The sequence below is a fragment of the Pterocles gutturalis genome, unplaced genomic scaffold, assembly GCF_000699245.1.
Source record: "Pterocles gutturalis isolate BGI_N339 unplaced genomic scaffold, ASM69924v1 scaffold21264, whole genome shotgun sequence".
NCBI classification, from domain to species: domain Eukaryota; kingdom Metazoa; phylum Chordata; class Aves; order Pterocliformes; family Pteroclidae; genus Pterocles; species Pterocles gutturalis.
The window spans coordinates 3394-21531 of record NW_010128816.1 but is presented as its reverse complement, the minus strand read 5'-3'; the positions used below and the strand labels follow the sequence as shown (position 1 = coordinate 21531).

General features: G+C 40.5%; 1 protein-coding gene across 1 annotated transcript in view; it reads left to right on the top strand.

The window, feature by feature from the left end:
- PRKDC (protein kinase, DNA-activated, catalytic polypeptide) overlaps positions 1-14436 on the top strand; it is a gene marked incomplete at its 5' end in the record, with an annotated part of 67708 nt that extends 53272 nt beyond the window's left edge. The window contains 13 exons of the mRNA XM_010079760.1: positions 579-790; positions 1929-2016; positions 2687-2830; positions 6368-6572; positions 7131-7198; positions 7468-7688; positions 8004-8096; positions 9983-10072; positions 11309-11380; positions 11466-11667; positions 12104-12292; positions 12875-13014; positions 14048-14436. Coding sequence (XP_010078062.1) covers positions 579-790; positions 1929-2016; positions 2687-2830; positions 6368-6572; positions 7131-7198; positions 7468-7688; positions 8004-8096; positions 9983-10072; positions 11309-11380; positions 11466-11667; positions 12104-12292; positions 12875-13014; positions 14048-14252 — 1929 coding nt within the window. The remainder of the gene's footprint in view (positions 1-578; positions 791-1928; positions 2017-2686; positions 2831-6367; positions 6573-7130; positions 7199-7467; positions 7689-8003; positions 8097-9982; positions 10073-11308; positions 11381-11465; positions 11668-12103; positions 12293-12874; positions 13015-14047) is intronic.
- Between the last annotated feature and the right edge of the window lie 3702 nt (positions 14437-18138).

Sequence of the window (18138 nt, the reverse complement as noted above, 5' to 3'; positions counted from 1 at the left end):
ACATTGTAGCACTCCTTTGAAAAGTAATAGGTCTTTTGGAGTGAGGTGAGCATGAAATATTAGTGGGAGATGCTCTACTGAAATTAATATCGGCAAGCCCCAACCCCTTTAAAGTTGAAGGAAGAACAAAACTATGGTAGGAATTCCATTGTTCTACTTCCTGGCTTTTTTTTATTCAAATCAAGACTTTCAACCCAATGGTGTTTGAACAATCCCTTTAAATTTTTGAGTTATTTGTATGTGGTGATCCAAAATTATTATATATTGCATCCAGACAGAAAAGCCAGAAGCTTGTTGAGTATAAAGCCTTCTCTTGGTCAACGAACTGCAAATCTTTGTAAAGGAAAACCTATTAAGCAGCAGTAGTTAGTGGTGGTGCTGGTGGTAGTACTAGTAAAAATAATAATAATGAAATCTGCTTTGTTGAGGGATGTTTTGTGCAATGTAGTTGACATTCTCTGTTTCCTTTTCATGTGTTTGTCTGTCGGGCTGGACCACAGAGCAGTTTTGTTTGCATTTGCCATGTTTGGTATTTTCGAGGAGGACCAAAGTTGAAATCAGTGTCTGTGTTTTTGCAGCTTTCTTCGGTACCCTGTTGGCAGTTCATTGGTTGGATTAGCCAGATGATGGCACTACTTGACAAGGATGAAGCAGTAGCCGTGCAACATACTGTTGAAGAGATCGCAAATACCTATCCCCAGGCAATCATCTACCCTTTCATGATCAGCAGTGAAAGCTACTGTTTCAAAAATACTGCAGCTGGTTGTAAGAACAAGGAATTTGTAGAAAGGTGAATTTGCAATCAGAGTAGCTCTTTTGTATGTTTTTTAATCAGGAGTGGAGAGATTTTTTTTTTTTTCTAATTAAACTGTTTTCTTTCGGGAGCATGAGAAACATTAGAAGGTAGTCCCATGCACACTGTGTTGTCATTTAAATGCCCAGGGAGAACCAGTACATAAGTTCTCTTACTATTAGATTTATTCAGGTTGATGGCCTGAATACTTTCTGAAGTGTTGGGTACATGTAATCCCCAGGCTGTAGAAAGTTAGAATTTTTTTCAAAGAAAAACAAGAAGACCACAGAGGGGCAAGCCCTTTCTGCTGGTAATTTCGTGGTAGTCAAAGTTTCTTCTTCCTTTTCCTACTCTGCTGAGGCTGAAGGGAAATCCAGTGCATGATAAGGCTCTTACCGTAGTAGACTTCACAGTGGTGAGAGTCAGTACCCATCAAAGATGAAGATGAAGTTAGCTTGGACATTTAGAGTCATTGTAATACCAAGTGAGAGCAGAGATATGTAAATAAGTATTCCTACCACACTTCAGAGAGGGCCAGTGAAATGGATGCATGTTACCTTCTGGGGAATGACAGCTCATTGTTGTCGTCTTCTCTACTTACTCTGTGTGCAGCGTGCACCTTCCTCTGCAAGCCCTCCCGTGCCCATTTTGCAGTGCAGTAAGACCTGAGTTAATCCACAGGCAAAGGTCAACTTGTATCACACAGTGCTGTAGGACCACTAACACAATTTTAGGTGTCATTTTCCCTTTTTTCAAATCTCTGATATGTTTGCTGAATTTCTTCACTTAAAATAAGAAGATAAAGTCTTGTGGTTCACAAACTCTCACCCTTGAATAACTGTTGTGATGGGATGTATAGTCTGGTTAATGCCCATTTCTGTTGCAAGTATGCTCTCTGCTCCCATCACAAAGCTTCTGTTTTCCTAGTGGGACACTTAATTAAAAAACTGTGAGCTGCATGGCAAGGGCAGTCATGCAGCCCATGAAAGAATTCTGAGGGAGTCCTCCTACCTCCCCCCCTGATTATTTTGACAGATTCTTGAATATAGCAGGCAATCTGGATCATTGCTTATCTGCAGGCTAGGTGGTGATGATAGTTCCTGTTGTGCTGTGGTGCATTTTTTTTCTTTTAAAGGATCAAAAATAAGTTGGACAGAGGAGGAATAGTTCAAGATTTTGTTCACTCGCTGGAACAGCTCTCTAATCCCATAATGCTTTTTAAGGTAAAGTGTATTTTTTTGTATTTTCACCCCCCTTCTCCTTCATTCCTCACCCTCTATTTAGGAAAGAGAGTGCTGGGTGGAGCCTGGCACAGTGCGATTGACATCACAGCCACAGGAAATGGTTCAGCCCAGAATCAGCTGGCGATGATGTTGGGGTGCTTTCAGCAGCTTTCACTGATGGTCTTCCTCCCTTGTGCCAGCTGGCTGTTTTGCACTAGGCCTTTTCGGCTTTTTTCTTAAAGGTCTCTGTCCTCCCCATGGTCAATCTTCCTTAATTTTTCTAAAATCATTACAGAATTATCATTTGTGGCCATCTCTATAATTTCTGATGATTTGTGTTCTTATGCCCTTTCCCTGCTCTCTGCTGGGCTTCCCTGTCTCACCTCTGACCCTGTTGTCTAAAGGATTCTTGTCTTGTGTTTGGTACAACTCCTGGTCCCATAGAGGCTTTCTTAGCTTGCACTAGACACTATGGTGGTAAACATAATCATCTTAAAGTAGAAACATTTTATCGAGATACAGAATGAATGGGAAATATTTCCACAGTCTTTTGATTGCTCTTTGGTTGTCAAAAGGCACATGAATTGACCCAAATGCAGTCTGAGCAGGTTACCAAAGAGGGTCAGTAAACTGTTTTTCTCAATACTCACATGTTTTCTTCTGTTTGCAGGATTGGGTTGAGGATGTCAAAAACGAGTTGTTAAAACCTCAGAGGAATAAAAATATGCTTAAGGAAATGTATGAAGGAATGTACAAGAACTTGGGAAATTTAGAGGCTCCTGGCCTTGGATTGATGAGGAAGAGGTTTATTCAGGTAGGTGTGATTATTGGGTAGTGTTGGCATTGTGTGCTTTTCTAGAAAGTCGAAAGACAGGACCAGATGATGGGTGCTGCAGGACTTGATGAGACAAGAGATCAAATCAGGAGTACAGCCTAGATTACTTTGCTAGAAGCTATGGAGAACTGTCAGTCCTGCAGTGGAAGCTGAACTATATGTTTCCTTTTATTCAGTGCTCACTCCCCCTTCCTGTATGCTGCCAGGTTCTCAGGGCCTGGGCCTCTCTGACCACCCATGAACCTCCACAAGAATCTGACTTTGTTTTTTATCCTGCTGACAAGGATGTATGAGCACTTTAGTGTGTTTAGCTATATTATGCTACTCAAATTTGCTGCTGATACTGAGTTACATAGAGCAAACTAATCAGAAGAGTTGTTGTATGGAGAATTACAGAAAGGACTTTACAAAATGGACTGAGATCTGAAATGGTTAAAGTCAGCATAGGAAAATGAAGTGATGCATGTGAAAAAATAAATCCAAATTTCACACATAAATTCTTTGAGTTTGAGCTGACTACTGCAATTCAAGAACAAGATCTTGATGTGTGATCTGTGAAAAAATCAGCTGTGAATACTTACAAGTAGTCAAGAAAGAAAAGCGACTGTTAATCGTTATTAAGAATAGAGAACAAAATAAGTTTTTAAACATTGACGTAGCAGCCTTCTCTGGCTCTTGCTTCTTGAATGCTGTAGTGCTTGTCTGCAATTGTCAGCATATATATAATGAAACAGAGAAGGTTTAGAGCAGCAAGAATAATCAGAGGGACAGAGTAACCTCTGTTCAAGGAACAACTTTAGCATTCCTCCAGTTGGAAAAGACACAATGAAGACAGATACAATAAGGTTCTCAACATCAGGAGTGCCAAGCATGGAGGAAATATTCTGTGGAAACGGCAGGTTCAAAACAAACAGGGAGACAAGTGTTTCTTCATTCAGTAGACACGTAAGTGCTCAACTCCTGCTGCAAGGTATCATGGATGCTTGCGTCGGTTCAGAGAGCAAGGGGACAATAGGATGGGGAGTGGGAAGCTGCTTTGAGAGCTTTCACATACAAATGCGCACTTCTGGATCCAGAAATCCCTCAACTGCAAATTGCTGGAGGCCGGGAGGGTGATCCTCCTGTAGAAGCATGGCTGTATGCTTGTACTGGATGTGTGCCGCCGTGGCCAGGGCTGGCTGGATCCAGGTCACTGCCATATGGCCACCCTTGGGTCGCATTAGCGTTAGATAAACTTATCTGAGTGTTTCTAGTGAGATTCCTTCCCCATGAGCAGGGGAAGGTGGAGGTGAGGTGATGCAGCAACAGAAAGGGCAATTAGGAATTTAGGAGCATACTAGCCTTTTGAATATGTTGCTACAAGATAACCCCCATCTCTGATGATAATGACTTCAGAGTACAGGGTAAGAATTTGCAGGATGTGCCACTGTGGGGATGGGGTAGAGGGAGGGGGGCAGCTGTAGGTTGAGCCATACAGAGTACAAGCACAGCAAGGGCCGCCACAGGCATGAGGACCAGGGCAGTCTGCGTTTGGTTGTTGGGATGGTTTGTGTGCGCTTTGGCCCACTTAAACAAAAAAATCCGTGGCTCCTTAAAAAGCTGAAACGTGCAGTAGTAGAGGATGCTGCAATTAGTGGTAATGGATTTTAATTATCGAATTAACCAAACAGGGAGAGAAGAACGAGGGAGATGCTGGAAGAGGGGTGGCGGGACTGTTGCCTGCTGTTGAAGGGAGGAGTGGTATTCCTTTCACGCACTAGTGGCTGCAGGAGAGGAGGGTCGGGGTGATGGGACACAGACTCTGAATTCTTTGGTTCCATGATGCAGCATTCATGAAGAAACAAAGTGTGCCGTGAGGATAACTGTATAGTTTCTAGTGTCCTTGCTGGAAAAAAAAAGTTGTTTCTCTTGACTGACACACAAAATTGCTCTAATATGTGGAGTACTTCAGGCTTGTAATCTTCATATGTATTAGCTATGTACAATTTCAATTGTAACTTAATAAGAATCTTGGCTCTATTTTTAACATGATATTCCAGTAATGCATAAAGTAAACACTGTGGATGGATTGTATTAATTAAAAAACAGCGTTAAGGATATTAAATATTTGCTGCCTTCAATTTTAAAAGAAGTCAAAGAACAGAGACGGCAATCAGACGATCATCTGGAAATAGATTTAAAATGATGAAGATGTTGACTGTAGCAGCCTCTTCTGTAGAAGGATAGTATTTTCTGTATTTTCATTTACTTCAGTGAAATAGCTGTGTCCTTCATAGATTGGGAGAAAAATGATCAGGCACTGAAAAAACAAGTGAGCTTACATATCTTTCCAAGCTGTTAATGCCAGTGAGGTCCAAGAGGGGACATCTGGTTTTTCTAGAACCTTGAATTATGAACACAAGAAGTTGACTCAGTTAACTGCTTGCAGATAATACTTACTTTGTTTATTAAATGGATCAGTATGAAATGTCTTTGCACTTTTCCTTTATCAGAATATTTAAAATACTTTAAAAATATGGTTTTATACATTTTACTTCCAAAGTTATCTCATAACAAATAATAAATGTGATCATAAATAAAACATTTAAATTGGTATTTTCTAACATTACCCAAACAATTATCTTAATACATGAAATGCTGACATGCATCATGTGTACATATAATATACTTTTTTTGCTGACCAAAAGATATACATGAAATTAGATAGGCTGTATGTGACTGCTATGTAGTATGCTTGCTGCTAGTTTAAAGAAAAAAAAAAAAAACCACAAAAAAACCCAACACAAAGCAACCAAGCACAACAATAGGAAAAAAAAGCAAACCCAAAATCCAACAAAAAACCCACCCCTTCCATAAAGCACAGAGTATTCATATTCAAGGGGGGAAAAAAAAATTAACTTATCAATCTTCTTTAATACCATTTGTAAATTGAACAGTTGAGGGTTTTTTGGTTTTTGTTGCAGCAGTTTGAAGGTGTGATAACATCTAAAGACAGGGGCATAAATTAAATATTCTGCTAATAATCCTATATTTAGATTCATGATAGAATTTGTGTTTGTTTAATAGGTAAAAATTCAATGTTTGTATTTTTGTATTAATATTTCATTACCTGATCTTAAATTTTTGTAAGCAGATGAGGTATATGTATTAAATTTAATGAGCAGCGTTATTGATATACTCACCCAGGATCCAATTGTAGCTGGAGGAGGTAAAAAGGGATAAGCTTATGGTTTTGACATGGCAAAAAGGTTTATGATCTAATTGTACAGATCTTTGATATCACTGGTAAAATGTAGATATTTCTGTTGATAATAGCTGGTGGGTCTACCAAACAGTCAGTGAAAAGGTTCTGACAGACTAGAAATAACGGAGAAAAAAGAACTGGAGTGTAAGGATGATCTGTACATTTTAGGAGCTCAGGTGAAGCTGTGTGGAGATAGGAAGGTATAATTTTGGTGTTCCTGGGGAGTTCCTGGCACTGTGTTAACAGGATTCCTTTCTATAAATGAACCTCAGGCTTTTGGGAAGGAGTTTGACCACCATTTTGGAAGAGGCGGTTCAGAACTGTTGGATATGAAGGCTCGTGACTTTGATGCAATTACAGCTTCTCTCCTCTCAAAAATGAACAAAACCCATAAAGAACCTGGAAACCTGAAAGAATGTTCACCGTGGATGAGTGAATTCAAAGCTGAGTTCTTGAGGAACGAACTAGAGGTTCCTGGTGAGTTCCCCTTTAGTGGTGATGGTGAACTGTCCCTTAGGAGAAGCTGGTACTCTTTAGCTTCTTTAGATGGCTACGTGGCCCTTCTTTCTGGCCTTATGCAGAAGCAGATTTAATCTGAAATAACTCTGTTCATTCATCATCTCTTAAATCTGTTCTTAACCTGTAGTCCTGATTTTTTAAATTGTATTTAAAATTGTATCTCTTACCTAAGAACTTAGTATTTTTTTTTAAAGGCCTGACTCCAGGAAATCTGGAATATAAATCTATTGTATGTTTGAATCTAGTTCAGAAAGGATGTGTCCTCTGAAAACATTAAGAGTGGTGATCCCAACAGCTTAATGAGGAAAGAATATTGGTAATTCACAGATAAAATCTTATTATGTGTATGATGGATTTTCATGCATTTTAAAATATTTTCTTCCTAGTTACCTTTCTACCAATTTGACAAAATGTTTGGAAGTGTGTTCTGTTTGTAAACACACTTTAAAAAAAAAAGCCCTAAAATCAGTCTATGTAACTTGTTTTCTTCTTTTATTTTTTCCACTACCACTTCAGGTCAGTATGATGGAAAAGGGAAACCACTGCCAGAGTACCACACAAAAATCTCTGGATTTGATGAGCGGGTATGTTTGTAAGTTTGAGTCAAAATCCTGTGTGGTATAAATTTGTGTCCGTATTCCATTTGAACAATTTGACAATAGCAAGGTGGTTGTTTGTGTCCACATCTTGCAGCACATGAAAGTCTGCAAATAGGCATTTATTTTTTCCTAGTAGTCATTGAGCAACTTGATTATGCCATCTAGGAATGACAGATATGCTTAATTTCTGTGATGATTCTGTAAGGTCAAGTCTTCTGTCACAAATATTTTGCTTTTTCCTGTCTTTTTCCAAGATAAGTGTAATGGAGTCCTTGAGGAAGCCAAAACGTATAACAATCCGAGGCAGTGATGAGCAGGAGTATCCTTTTCTTGTCAAAGGTGGTGAAGACCTGCGACAAGACCAACGTATTGAGCAGCTGTTTGATGTCATGAACATTATCCTTTCCCAAGATGCTATGTGTAGCCAAAGGAATATGCAGTTAAAAACTTACCAGGTCATCCCCATGACAACACGGTAGGCATTTATTTTGAAGGGACAGAAATCCTTATGTTAACATCTATTACTGTTGGGATGTTGAAAATTGAAATTTCTGTGTGCCGGATTCTGATTCAGGGTGTTTTGTGTCTTGGGTTTTGTTTTTTTTTTTTTTTTGCTTTTAAACAACATTGAAATTGCTTTCTCTGGAAACTATTTTTCAGAGTATATTTAAACTGGTAGCTTTCAACCTTCATTTAGCAGGCACTAGTATGTGTTGCTTCCTATTTCTGGTGTTCGTCTAAAGTTCAGCCCTGAGCTGCTTGTTCACATCTCTAACTTCTTTTGTTCCAGACTGGGACTCATCAAGTGGCTGGAAAATACTTGTACCTTAAAAGAATTCCTTAAGAATAGCATGTCTGAAGAGGAGGACATGAACTATAACAGGTGATGCTTGGTTTAGCTGTTTGCTTTAATAGAGACCACTACTAATGAATTTTGTGATATTGACAATCTTGTGGCAGCATTTTCTTTTTAAGAAGAATGAAATGAAAGCACCTCTAAGCAAGGAGTTTGTACTTCCTGACCCAAATTAGTAATTGGCAACTGTTTGTTTAATGAATACCATTGTACCTGGCATATCCTCCACCCACTTGTTTAAACAAGAGCCTTATAATCATGTGCGACGTCATTATCATCACCATTTCCTTATGAGGGGATTGATTTTACAAGCAAAGGATTTTGATCTCTTGATCAGGCAGGAAATGGACGTAGGTCAGCTAGGGGGGAGCAGAGGGGAGGGGTGCAGAGCAGAGACAGAGCCGTTCAGAACCTGGATTCAGCAGTGAGTCAGTGACGGGGGAAACTGGCAGCAGATGCACAAAACACAACTGTAAAAGAACACTCTGTACTTCATACAAATGCTGGGTTTGAATAAATTACCTTTTTTATCTTGATTATAATTGGAGGATGAATATTTGTAAAATTGATTTAATTATAGCATTTCAGCCTGTTTCTCTCCTGGAATTTATAAATGTGGTTTTATTTACCATCATTCTTCTTAGTACATAATCTCTGTTTGGGTTTGTCCAAGTGTTGTTGTCACCGTTTATTTTTACCAGTTCTCTTGTTTATGGGGCAGGTTGGAGGAACCTCCAAGCTTGGAGGCTGGACTCCAAAGAGTCTTTATTTCTACAGTGCTTTGATTTGTGAGCAGTTTAGGAACTCCTACGGTTCCTGCATTACTGCTGTCTGGTTCACTTTTGTGAACAGCAGAGGTATTATGTTGGTCTCAATTCATGGACTGGAAGAGTGGAGGAGGACTCACAATGGAACCACCTCCTGAGGGGAGAAAATTTATGCTATACTGAATGTAGAAGATCAGTGTCTTTCTAAAAACAGTTAATTATTTATCCCAAAAAATAGCTGTATTTTGTTGTTGTATATAGACTTTAAATATTTTCCTGTATGTTCTTCAGTCAAGTCAATTAAGACACTTCATATTGAGCTATGGTTGAATGACAGCACTCGCAAAGGGAAATTCTGATTAAATCCTTGCTTGCAGTATTTTGGTTGGGGTTGGGGGAATAACATTCTCAAGTGTTGAAATCCTTTTCTTTATCCCAAAGTGGTGGGCTGTGCAGTCTTCTTCAATGGAAAGGATCTCTATATCACAGAACAGGCTTTGGAAGGGAGAGAGAAGGCAGGTGCTCTGCTAAGATGCTGCCTCTCTGGAATAGAAGTTTAATATCTAGTGTATATAGGAGAAAAATATCAAATTATTCTCTAAGCAGTGCAACTAATGGAGATGGGCGTCTTACGGATTAATACCTTAAGTCGAAGTCCCCATTCCTTCCTCTTGTACATACCGAGGAAATAGTGGACTGCCTTCCTGCTTTCCCTGCCTTTGGGAATGGACAAATGGCAGCAGATACTGTGGTAGGCTACATAATGCCTCTCACATGGATATGAGATTGTGTTAAAAATATCTTTCCCTTCCTGGAGAAATTATTTTGGGTATTTCTTCTTAAGGCAGCATCTAATTTTCACAGTACCTATTGACAAATTAACACCTTTGAGATGTCTAATTTTCTGTCAAATATGACTGAAGTGCATTCAAAGCTGGGGGGGAAGTAGATGGATGGATCAGCATATGCACTGACTGCATAAACTTAATTTCCATAGCAAGGCTAAAATTAATGTCGGCTGTAGCTTCCTGACTCCTCCTGTACATAAAAATCTCATGGGTTATAGTGGCACACAGCCTGCGGATACTTGAGTACAGAGTGCTAAGACAATATAGGGAAATCATCAGCACTTTTTTTTGTCCCTAGCAAAAAAGGACCTCGTGCTACCTATTCTGAGTGGCTGTCCAAGATGGGTGGGAAAGCACAAGGCATCTCTCGATACCATGTTATGTACAGGTATGTTTTAAAACAGAAGTGCATGTAAAATATAGAAACTAGAATGTGCACACACACAGAGTTGTAGAAATTCCAGGAAAAATATGGTCTGTGTTCTGATATGCTGACTAGATCTGATTTTTGCCCATTTTACTGTTTTGTCTTACTGGAGATGCTCTGCAGGAGAAGTTTAGCACTGACAAAATCCCACCAGAGTGCAGGAGTGCTTCCAGAAGCTTGCTGACTTCCTTAAGAAAGCATCTAGATGCAGATCCTCCTCTTCAAATTTATCTTCTAGGTGTCTTGTTCCTGATTATGCAATTAAGTACGCTGCCTCAGAGCCAGAGCACCTGCTCAAGTTGGACAGTGAAAGTCATTGTGATTCACTGAGAGGTTTGGGTCTCGACTTGAGCATCCTCTCAGAGGAATTTCCACACCTGCCTAGGTCTAGCAGGAGGGGAAGTGAAGTTTCCAGGGGAGCATTCCTGATGAGCTTATAACCTGCTTAAGCAAGCTTCTTGCTTTTTAAAGGAAAACTTTGGCTTGTTTAACTGAGTGCATTTACATTTTTACTTTTATTTAGATTTGGAACGTGCTTTTGAAGTAAATTCCCCAATTACCCCCACTCACCTCACATTGGCTTGCATTGCAGAGTTGTCTCCAAGTGCGTAACTCTGCTCCTTTCAGACAAAACTGGACTGGAAGGAGAGCACCCAGCGCATTCCAGCTGCTCATGAGCATTCAGTCTGCAGGACCAGATGTGGGCTACTCCAGAGCAGTCACCCTCCCTCCTCAAACGTGTACAGCATTGATGGCCACAGCACTAACTACTCGGTTCTGTTGCCTCTCCTTGTGCTGCAGTTTCTAGTGCCACTTAATAGTGTCAATATAGCCTCTGCATGCTGCTGAGAGATTTTGTTTGAGCCTTAGTTTCTCTGCTTGGAAGAAACTATACAGCCAGGAAGAGCACAATTCTATTGCTGTATTAAAACTTGACCCATCTGCTTAACTTGGGGGAAACTAGGTAAAACTACATACTGTTTTGTATTGAGAAATGTCAGTCTTAGAAAAAGAGAAGGAGGGGTAGGGTATTTTTAATATCAGATAAAAAATTTTGGCCAAACTCTGTGTGTGGCTTGCTGTACTGCTTACTGGGGTAAGCAAAACATTCTAATGCAGGCATGTACACATCTTAACTTTTAGCATCCAGTGGGCTGTTACTTCAGTATCTAACAGTATTCCTTCATTAATTTGCAGAAATGCTAGCCGTACAGAAACAGTTATGTCTTTCAAAAGCAGGGAGAGCAGTGTTCCGGAAGACCTGCTGCGGTAAGTACACTGTTAGTGACTGCACATCATGAAACACATGTTGGCGTTTTATCTGTATGCAACAAGTGACTTCTGCTTTGTTAAGGCGAGCCTTCGTGAAAATGAGTACATCTCCTGAAGCCTTCCTGTCTCTGCGGTCCCATTTTGCCAGCTCTCATGCACTGATGTGCATCAGTCACTGGATACTCGGTATTGGAGACAGACATCTGTCCAACTTCATGATTAACAAGGAGACAGGTGGCATGGTGGGAATAGACTTTGGATATGCATTTGGCTCAGCTACGCAGGTATTTGTTTTCTAATTACTTTGTTACAGCTTTTGCATCTATTATATGCAATTATGTATGTATTCTCAGTACTAAATTTGATACTCATTTGCCATCATTCTGATGCGAAGTAATCTTTAAAAGTTATTTCTAGTTAATAGACTAAAATCTCTGTTTCCAGATATTCTTAGACAAGCAGGGAGCTGTAGAGTTTCATAGAGCCTATATGGTGGTGTTTTGTATAGTTCAGCCATGCTTTCAACCGATCTCACTAATTATTCATGATTAGAGCTTTGATGTCACAACTTGGTCCCATTCTGTTGTGTTGCATGTTATTTTCAGTGAAGTGACAAAGAGGATTTCAAAGCTTAAAAAGAAAAAAATATTTATTTCTAATCCTTCTGTTCCAAAGTTTCTTAATTCTTGTTTTCTTATGACTGTCCTTCCCCTTGGCTAGTTTTTGCCTGTGCCAGAGTTGATGCCTTTTCGTCTGACTCGCCAGTTTGTTAATCTGATGATGCCAGTGAAAGAGTGGGGTCTCATTTACAGCGTGATGGTGCATGCCCTGAGAGCTTATCGTGCGGATCCAGATCTCCTCATCAGCACAATGGATGTATTTATAAAAGAGCCTTCTTTGGACTGGAAGGTGGGATTTTTCCTCTTTCGTTTTTCTTCATGTGAAAATTCTTAAGCTGTAATAAGGATAAAGCTGATAACAAAGAAAGTATTTCTTGATGCTCATTCTCAGTGGTCCTTTTTATCTTTCTTTTTTTTTATTGAGTTCTCAGATAAACTGAACTTAAAGGATTTCAAATGACAGAATTCTATATTGATGGACAAAGAATAGTATCACATGTCTATGTTCTGTTCTTTATCTGCATGATAATCCTGAAAATGTGGGTATCTCTTGATCACGTTATGTCACTCAGGGAAGCAGCATAAATGTTTTCAACTTTTTTGCATTGAGCCTCTTTAAATTTACGTAACAGCGCTGTATATATCAAGCTAATAATTACAGAGGAAAAAATCTGAAATTAGTTGCACTTCAGTAACTCCAGTTGTAAATTACATTTTAAGTCACAGGCAGGCTAGATACCGTCTCACTACTTTGTCTTCCATTGCATCTGCAGTTACGAATTACTGGCTCAACTTGGTATGATGTGGTGGCTTAAAGGTCTTTTTAAGTATGTGATTTATGATAAATAGGGTAAATTTGTTTTCTCTTTAGAACTTTGAACAAAGACAGCTGAAAAAAGGAGGCACGTGGATTAAGGAAATAAACACATCTGAAGTAAACTGGTACCCTCTGCAAAAAGTCAGCTATGTCAAAAGAAAGCTTACAGGTGCCAACCCAGCAACAATCACTTGGTAAGATGCTCTGCTTTTGCTTTAAACTGCTCCACTAAGAGCTTTGGCAGTCTCCTCTGTGACTTTGTGCTCCCTTCAGATAGAATGGCAGCTAGGAAAAGAGAAGATGCAGACAGTGCAAAATTTCAGCAAACCTCCTGTCAGAATCGTTTTGATCCATAAAAGCCCTCTGAATCACCCTGCCAGCCAAAACACCAGATACCTCCCGTGAGTGTTCCTGCTCCAGCTAAGGCCTCCTGAGCAGTTTCACTGTTACTGGCAACACACACATCCCCACCCAGTAAGCCTGTCTAACTTCTCACACCTCAGGCTGTTCTTTATGTTCATCTCCACAACTTTTAGGCTAGGGATAATATTTAAATACTAGCTTCTGCTGGACAGTTGGTTGAAATGGAACCTGAACCAGCTGTATGGGAGGCATGGAGGTCAGCTGCTTCCCAAAAACATCAAATTCAAATCTGATGGCATTCTTAGGTTATTTATGTCAGTCTAGTCAAGTCTGGCTCAAGCCAGAATGTCTTTAAAGTTCAGTTAGAGTACAATTAATCCCTTCCATCCTCTTTTAAAAAGACATTTTGGATTAATCAAGAAAAAAAAAGGCAAAAAAGCAAGCCTGTTTTAAAACCATACAAATACTGAAAAGTGCAGGACTTGGGAGGAGTCCCTTTTGCGGTCAAGGCTGAACTGGAAAAGGCAGCAAAATACAGACACAGATCAGACACAAATCAGCAGAGCAGGCAAGGAGATAAAACAGCTTGTATATGAACTGCTGCATCCTTCTTCCAGTTAGAGACCTTTGATGAGACTGAAATATTCATGGTAAATATTCACAGTAAATATTCACTAATAAAGGACACCTGAAATCACCAGTCTTCACTGGCCAAGCTTTCTAACGCTATTGTGCAGTCTTCACATCTTGAAAAATAAAGCTGCATAAATTGTATTCAAGTACTGTTTTGCATTTTAAAAATCCATCTCAGATTTTTTACTTGTTTCATTTAGTAAGAGCTTCTTTTTGTGTTCTCAATTTTAGTGATGAACTACGCCTGGGCAATGAGAAGTCGCCTTTTTATAATGATTTTGCAGCTGTGGCTCGTGGCAACGCTGATCATAATATCAGAGCCAAGGAGCCAGAGGACGGACTTTCAGAAGAGACCCAAGTGAGATGCCTGATTGATCAAGCAACAGACCCCAATGTTCTTGGCAGAGTTTGGGAAGGATGGGAACCCTGGATGTGAGAGAGTGCTCTCTAAAGCACAGTCTGCCAGGAGGAGCGTCCCCTAACTCACAGCTGCAACCAGACCAGAATTTTAAGGCTAAAAAGGAGAAAAACTCTTAATTACTTTTATCATCATCTGTTAACTTGACTAATAAAGAAAATAATTTTTTTGTATTAAAGCTGTATTCAAACAGTGATTTTTTAAAAAAAAAATTATTATTATTTTTCTTATGTGGTTCTGCAACAAAGCAGCTTTATTGTCTGTGTTAAAATCCATGTAGAAAGAAACTGGAGAGGCTGTAAAGCTTAAAAACTAATTTGAAAGGCATTGAGATCTCTCAGAGGAAAGTACAAATTCATACCCGGCGAACTTGTAGGCATCCTTGGAGTGTGAGTCTGTTTATAGAGACCTTGATGACAATCAGCTGAAGCCATTCTGCAGACATGTGTTATTTGTAATTAAAACTAGAAGATGTTCATATCAATAGAAACAGTGAAGCACATGGTAAAATTAAACAGAAAATAGCTTTTAGCTCTAGATAACACCTAAAGTCTCTGGATGATTATTTCATTACTGGATAATGACAAAGCAATAATGACTATCCCAGTTTGTTCCAGCAGGTTGTTTTTTAACGATCAGAGGTTATACTCTGTTATCTCTGTCCTTTAGAAGCCTCCACTCCTGATGTTAATTCCAAATTATTTGTTTGGCCAAAGCCAAAAGCAGCCCCTGCGGACACAGCGGAGCACTGCAACCTTCTTGCCATAGCTGCAGCACAGCAGGGACTGGTGCTGCGGTTTGGTGTTTGCTCGTGCCAGAGTTGTGCCAGATGAGGCTCTTCCTCTCCAGCAGGCAATTTCCAGGTAACCTTGCGGGCAAGTGCAGTGCAGCACAGATGGCAAGGGGTGAAGAGAGTTCTCTGAAATATTATGGTTGTTTATTGCCCACAGTTCATTATAGGGGATTGTTTCCATTGAGGCTTTTAATAATTATCATAAAAGGTGTAATAAAAATGAGTCTTTGCCCTTTCCCTGCTGCCTCTGTGGCGCTGGGACAGTCCCAGTCGTGCTGCTGCTGGCACCAGTCTCAAGTGAATCTTTCTGCTGGAGAGCAGAGGAATCTGCCTCCTGGATACAACTCCATGAAAAACTCAGGATGGGGAAGATTGCTCACTGAGCCTTAATGAATAGGGAAGGAGCTTTTTTGTTTCAAATACTTTCCAGCAACAATTACTATTTGTTACCTTCCTTCTTAAGAAACATGCTCAACTGTTTATGTCAATAGTGTTACAAATCAAGAAATTCAGAATCTTTTTAGCAGATTTCATTAATTAAAAATATTGTTTGGCTAAATTTTTGTAGAGGAAGCATCTATTTAAAAATAAAAATAAGCCTTCAGATCTATACCTCATGTTAGAAGTTAGTTTACAGCACTTGAATCACAGAAAACAACTCCATTTACCCATTTACAGAGGCAATAGCAGACAGCAGTGTTTCCATCAGAGTGTATTTTTTATATACCCTTGTGTAAGATGTCTTGGTGCATTTTGTTCTTTTAATCTCTGCTATCAATAAAGATGGCAGCATATGACTAAAGCTGGGTTAGGTGAGGCCCTCAGCTTTCCCCTTGTCACTCAACAAATACAAGAAAGTTAAAGCACAATAAAAACTGACATGAAAAGGCAAGGGGACATTTGGAAAGCAAGTGGCTGGTCGTACGAGGTGTTTAATTGCACTTTTGACACATAACTCAGATATTTACTCAGTACTTTGACCTGTATTGCCCAGGACAAAGTTTAGGTTTATAGTTTAACGAGGCTCTTCTCATAGGACTTTTGATACCTTCAGCAACCATTGATGTTTGTGCACAGCAAGGCCTCCACCAGCACCAACCACGGCTTCCTTGGCCCTTGGAAAGGGCCAGAGCAGGAGCGCAGCCTGACTGTTCCAGGGGAGGGGGACTGGGGTGAACCCTGTCCCATGCCCTCCTCTCCCTTCAGTCCATAGCGAAAGGCCCTAACCCTCTGAGACAGGTGAAAGGAGCCCTGACAGCGCAAAAGAGCTTCAAACATGTCCATGACCCTTAAAAGCTCAATTTTTGCCCTAAAATAAGTGCTGTAATTGGAAGTGTCAGGTATATCAGCCCTACTAGGGATGTATTTGCTAAGCTCAGGTGTCAGCTAAGGAGCAAAGCACCAAGCTGCTGCGTTTTCAGGAGCAGAACTGCATCCTCTGCGAGCTCCCTAATGGAGCTTTCCCTGTGCAGCTGAACCAGCCGGAGAATAACCTCCACCAGCTGTGGCAGCTGCTGGCCCTGATCCTGACTCACGCGCTGCTCTGGGTAAAGCACAGCAGCTACACGGAAAGGCTGAAGCCAGCCCGTGAAGCAGCAAGGAGCGTACGGACTCAAGGAAAACCTCAAGTCGCTGGGCTCGATGCTTTATGGGGTGGGTTTGTTGGGCTTCCAGGGAAGAAGATGATGTGCAGCTCAGAGTTGGAGACTACTTTAGGTCTCGATGCAAACCAAAACTCAGTAACTAGCCACAAGTAGGGCAGGATATGTCCTTCTCGGGTTCGGTACTCAGAGCTGCGCTATATCTGGAAAGTCATTAGTTGCCCCTAAAAACCTATGCAAAACATTAGCATATATTCTCAGTGGGTTTTTCTTACTGTACAGAATAATATTAACGTTTAAGCTAGTCCTTACCATCCCTGTCAATCTTAAAACATCCCTCTAATTAAAAATAACACTGCTAAACACAGAGGAAAGTTCTGCAGCTGGAGCCCGCTGTCACCTCCTTTCCCAGCTGCTAGAGGTTCCTGCATGCTGCTTGCCGTGCTCAGGATTTTTGTGTAGTCCCCACCACCACCCCCCAATTTAAATGTTAGCTGGAGGTGTCTGTGGCTGAGATGTGGTACCGCATCAGCACACATTTGGGCACGGGAAGGAGCCTGCAAACTCTCCAGAAGAACAATGAGTTGGGCTCGTCGTCAGCCGTGGAATAAGGAGTTTCCTACAGAGCTTCTGGCCTCACACTGAAGGGTTTGCCCAGCTGCTTCCTGAAGTCGGGTATTTGAGCTACTTCTCCCCAAACTTCATGGTTTTTTTCAAAATTGGGGTGTTAAGAATGTATTGCTGCTGCTTTTTTTTTCCTTTTTCCCTCAAGCACTGAGGATGAGGGTCTGTAGAGTCATTAATTTACATTTTGTGCCTCATTTGAAAATGACCTGGGTTTTTAAAAAATTCATTTTTTAAGCTATTCTGCTTGTAAGACACGGCACCTACACAGAAAGGTTGCACCTGGTAGCCACCCACAGCACTAAACAATGTCACTGCTCTTGGAGCAAATCTGTCAAAGAGCTGCATCTTACACTGAACCAACAGCATCCCCCAGAACAGGGTGTTTAGGGTTTTTTTTTTTTGTTGCAAAAAAGTTGTGGTAAGGAGTGGCCATAAGGGACTGGAAACCATTTAGTTACAGATTCCACACTATTTATAGGGGGTTTTGGTTTGCTTGTTTGTTGGACTGGATTTTATTTTCCTCTTTGGTGGGACAGGAGAGGGTAACACTCGCTCTACCTGTCCATTGAACTCCCAGTAAATGATGCTGTGCAAGATTTAATTTGGTGAGGCAGAAGACACAGCTCTGAATTTCAGTTTGTGAATCTCATCCCTCCTGGAAACTCATGCAAAAACCTGTATCAGGAAAACCTTCAGAGCATCCACCAAAGAGGGTGAGAAAATGAGGAGTGTGGGGTCTGAGGCATTTCACTGCTGCGGCACTTGGTGAACTCCCAGTAAATGATGCTGTGCAAGATTTAATTTGGTGAGGCAGAAGACACAGCTCTGAATTTCAGTTTGTGAATCTCATCCCTCCTGGAAACTCATGCAAAAACCTGTATCA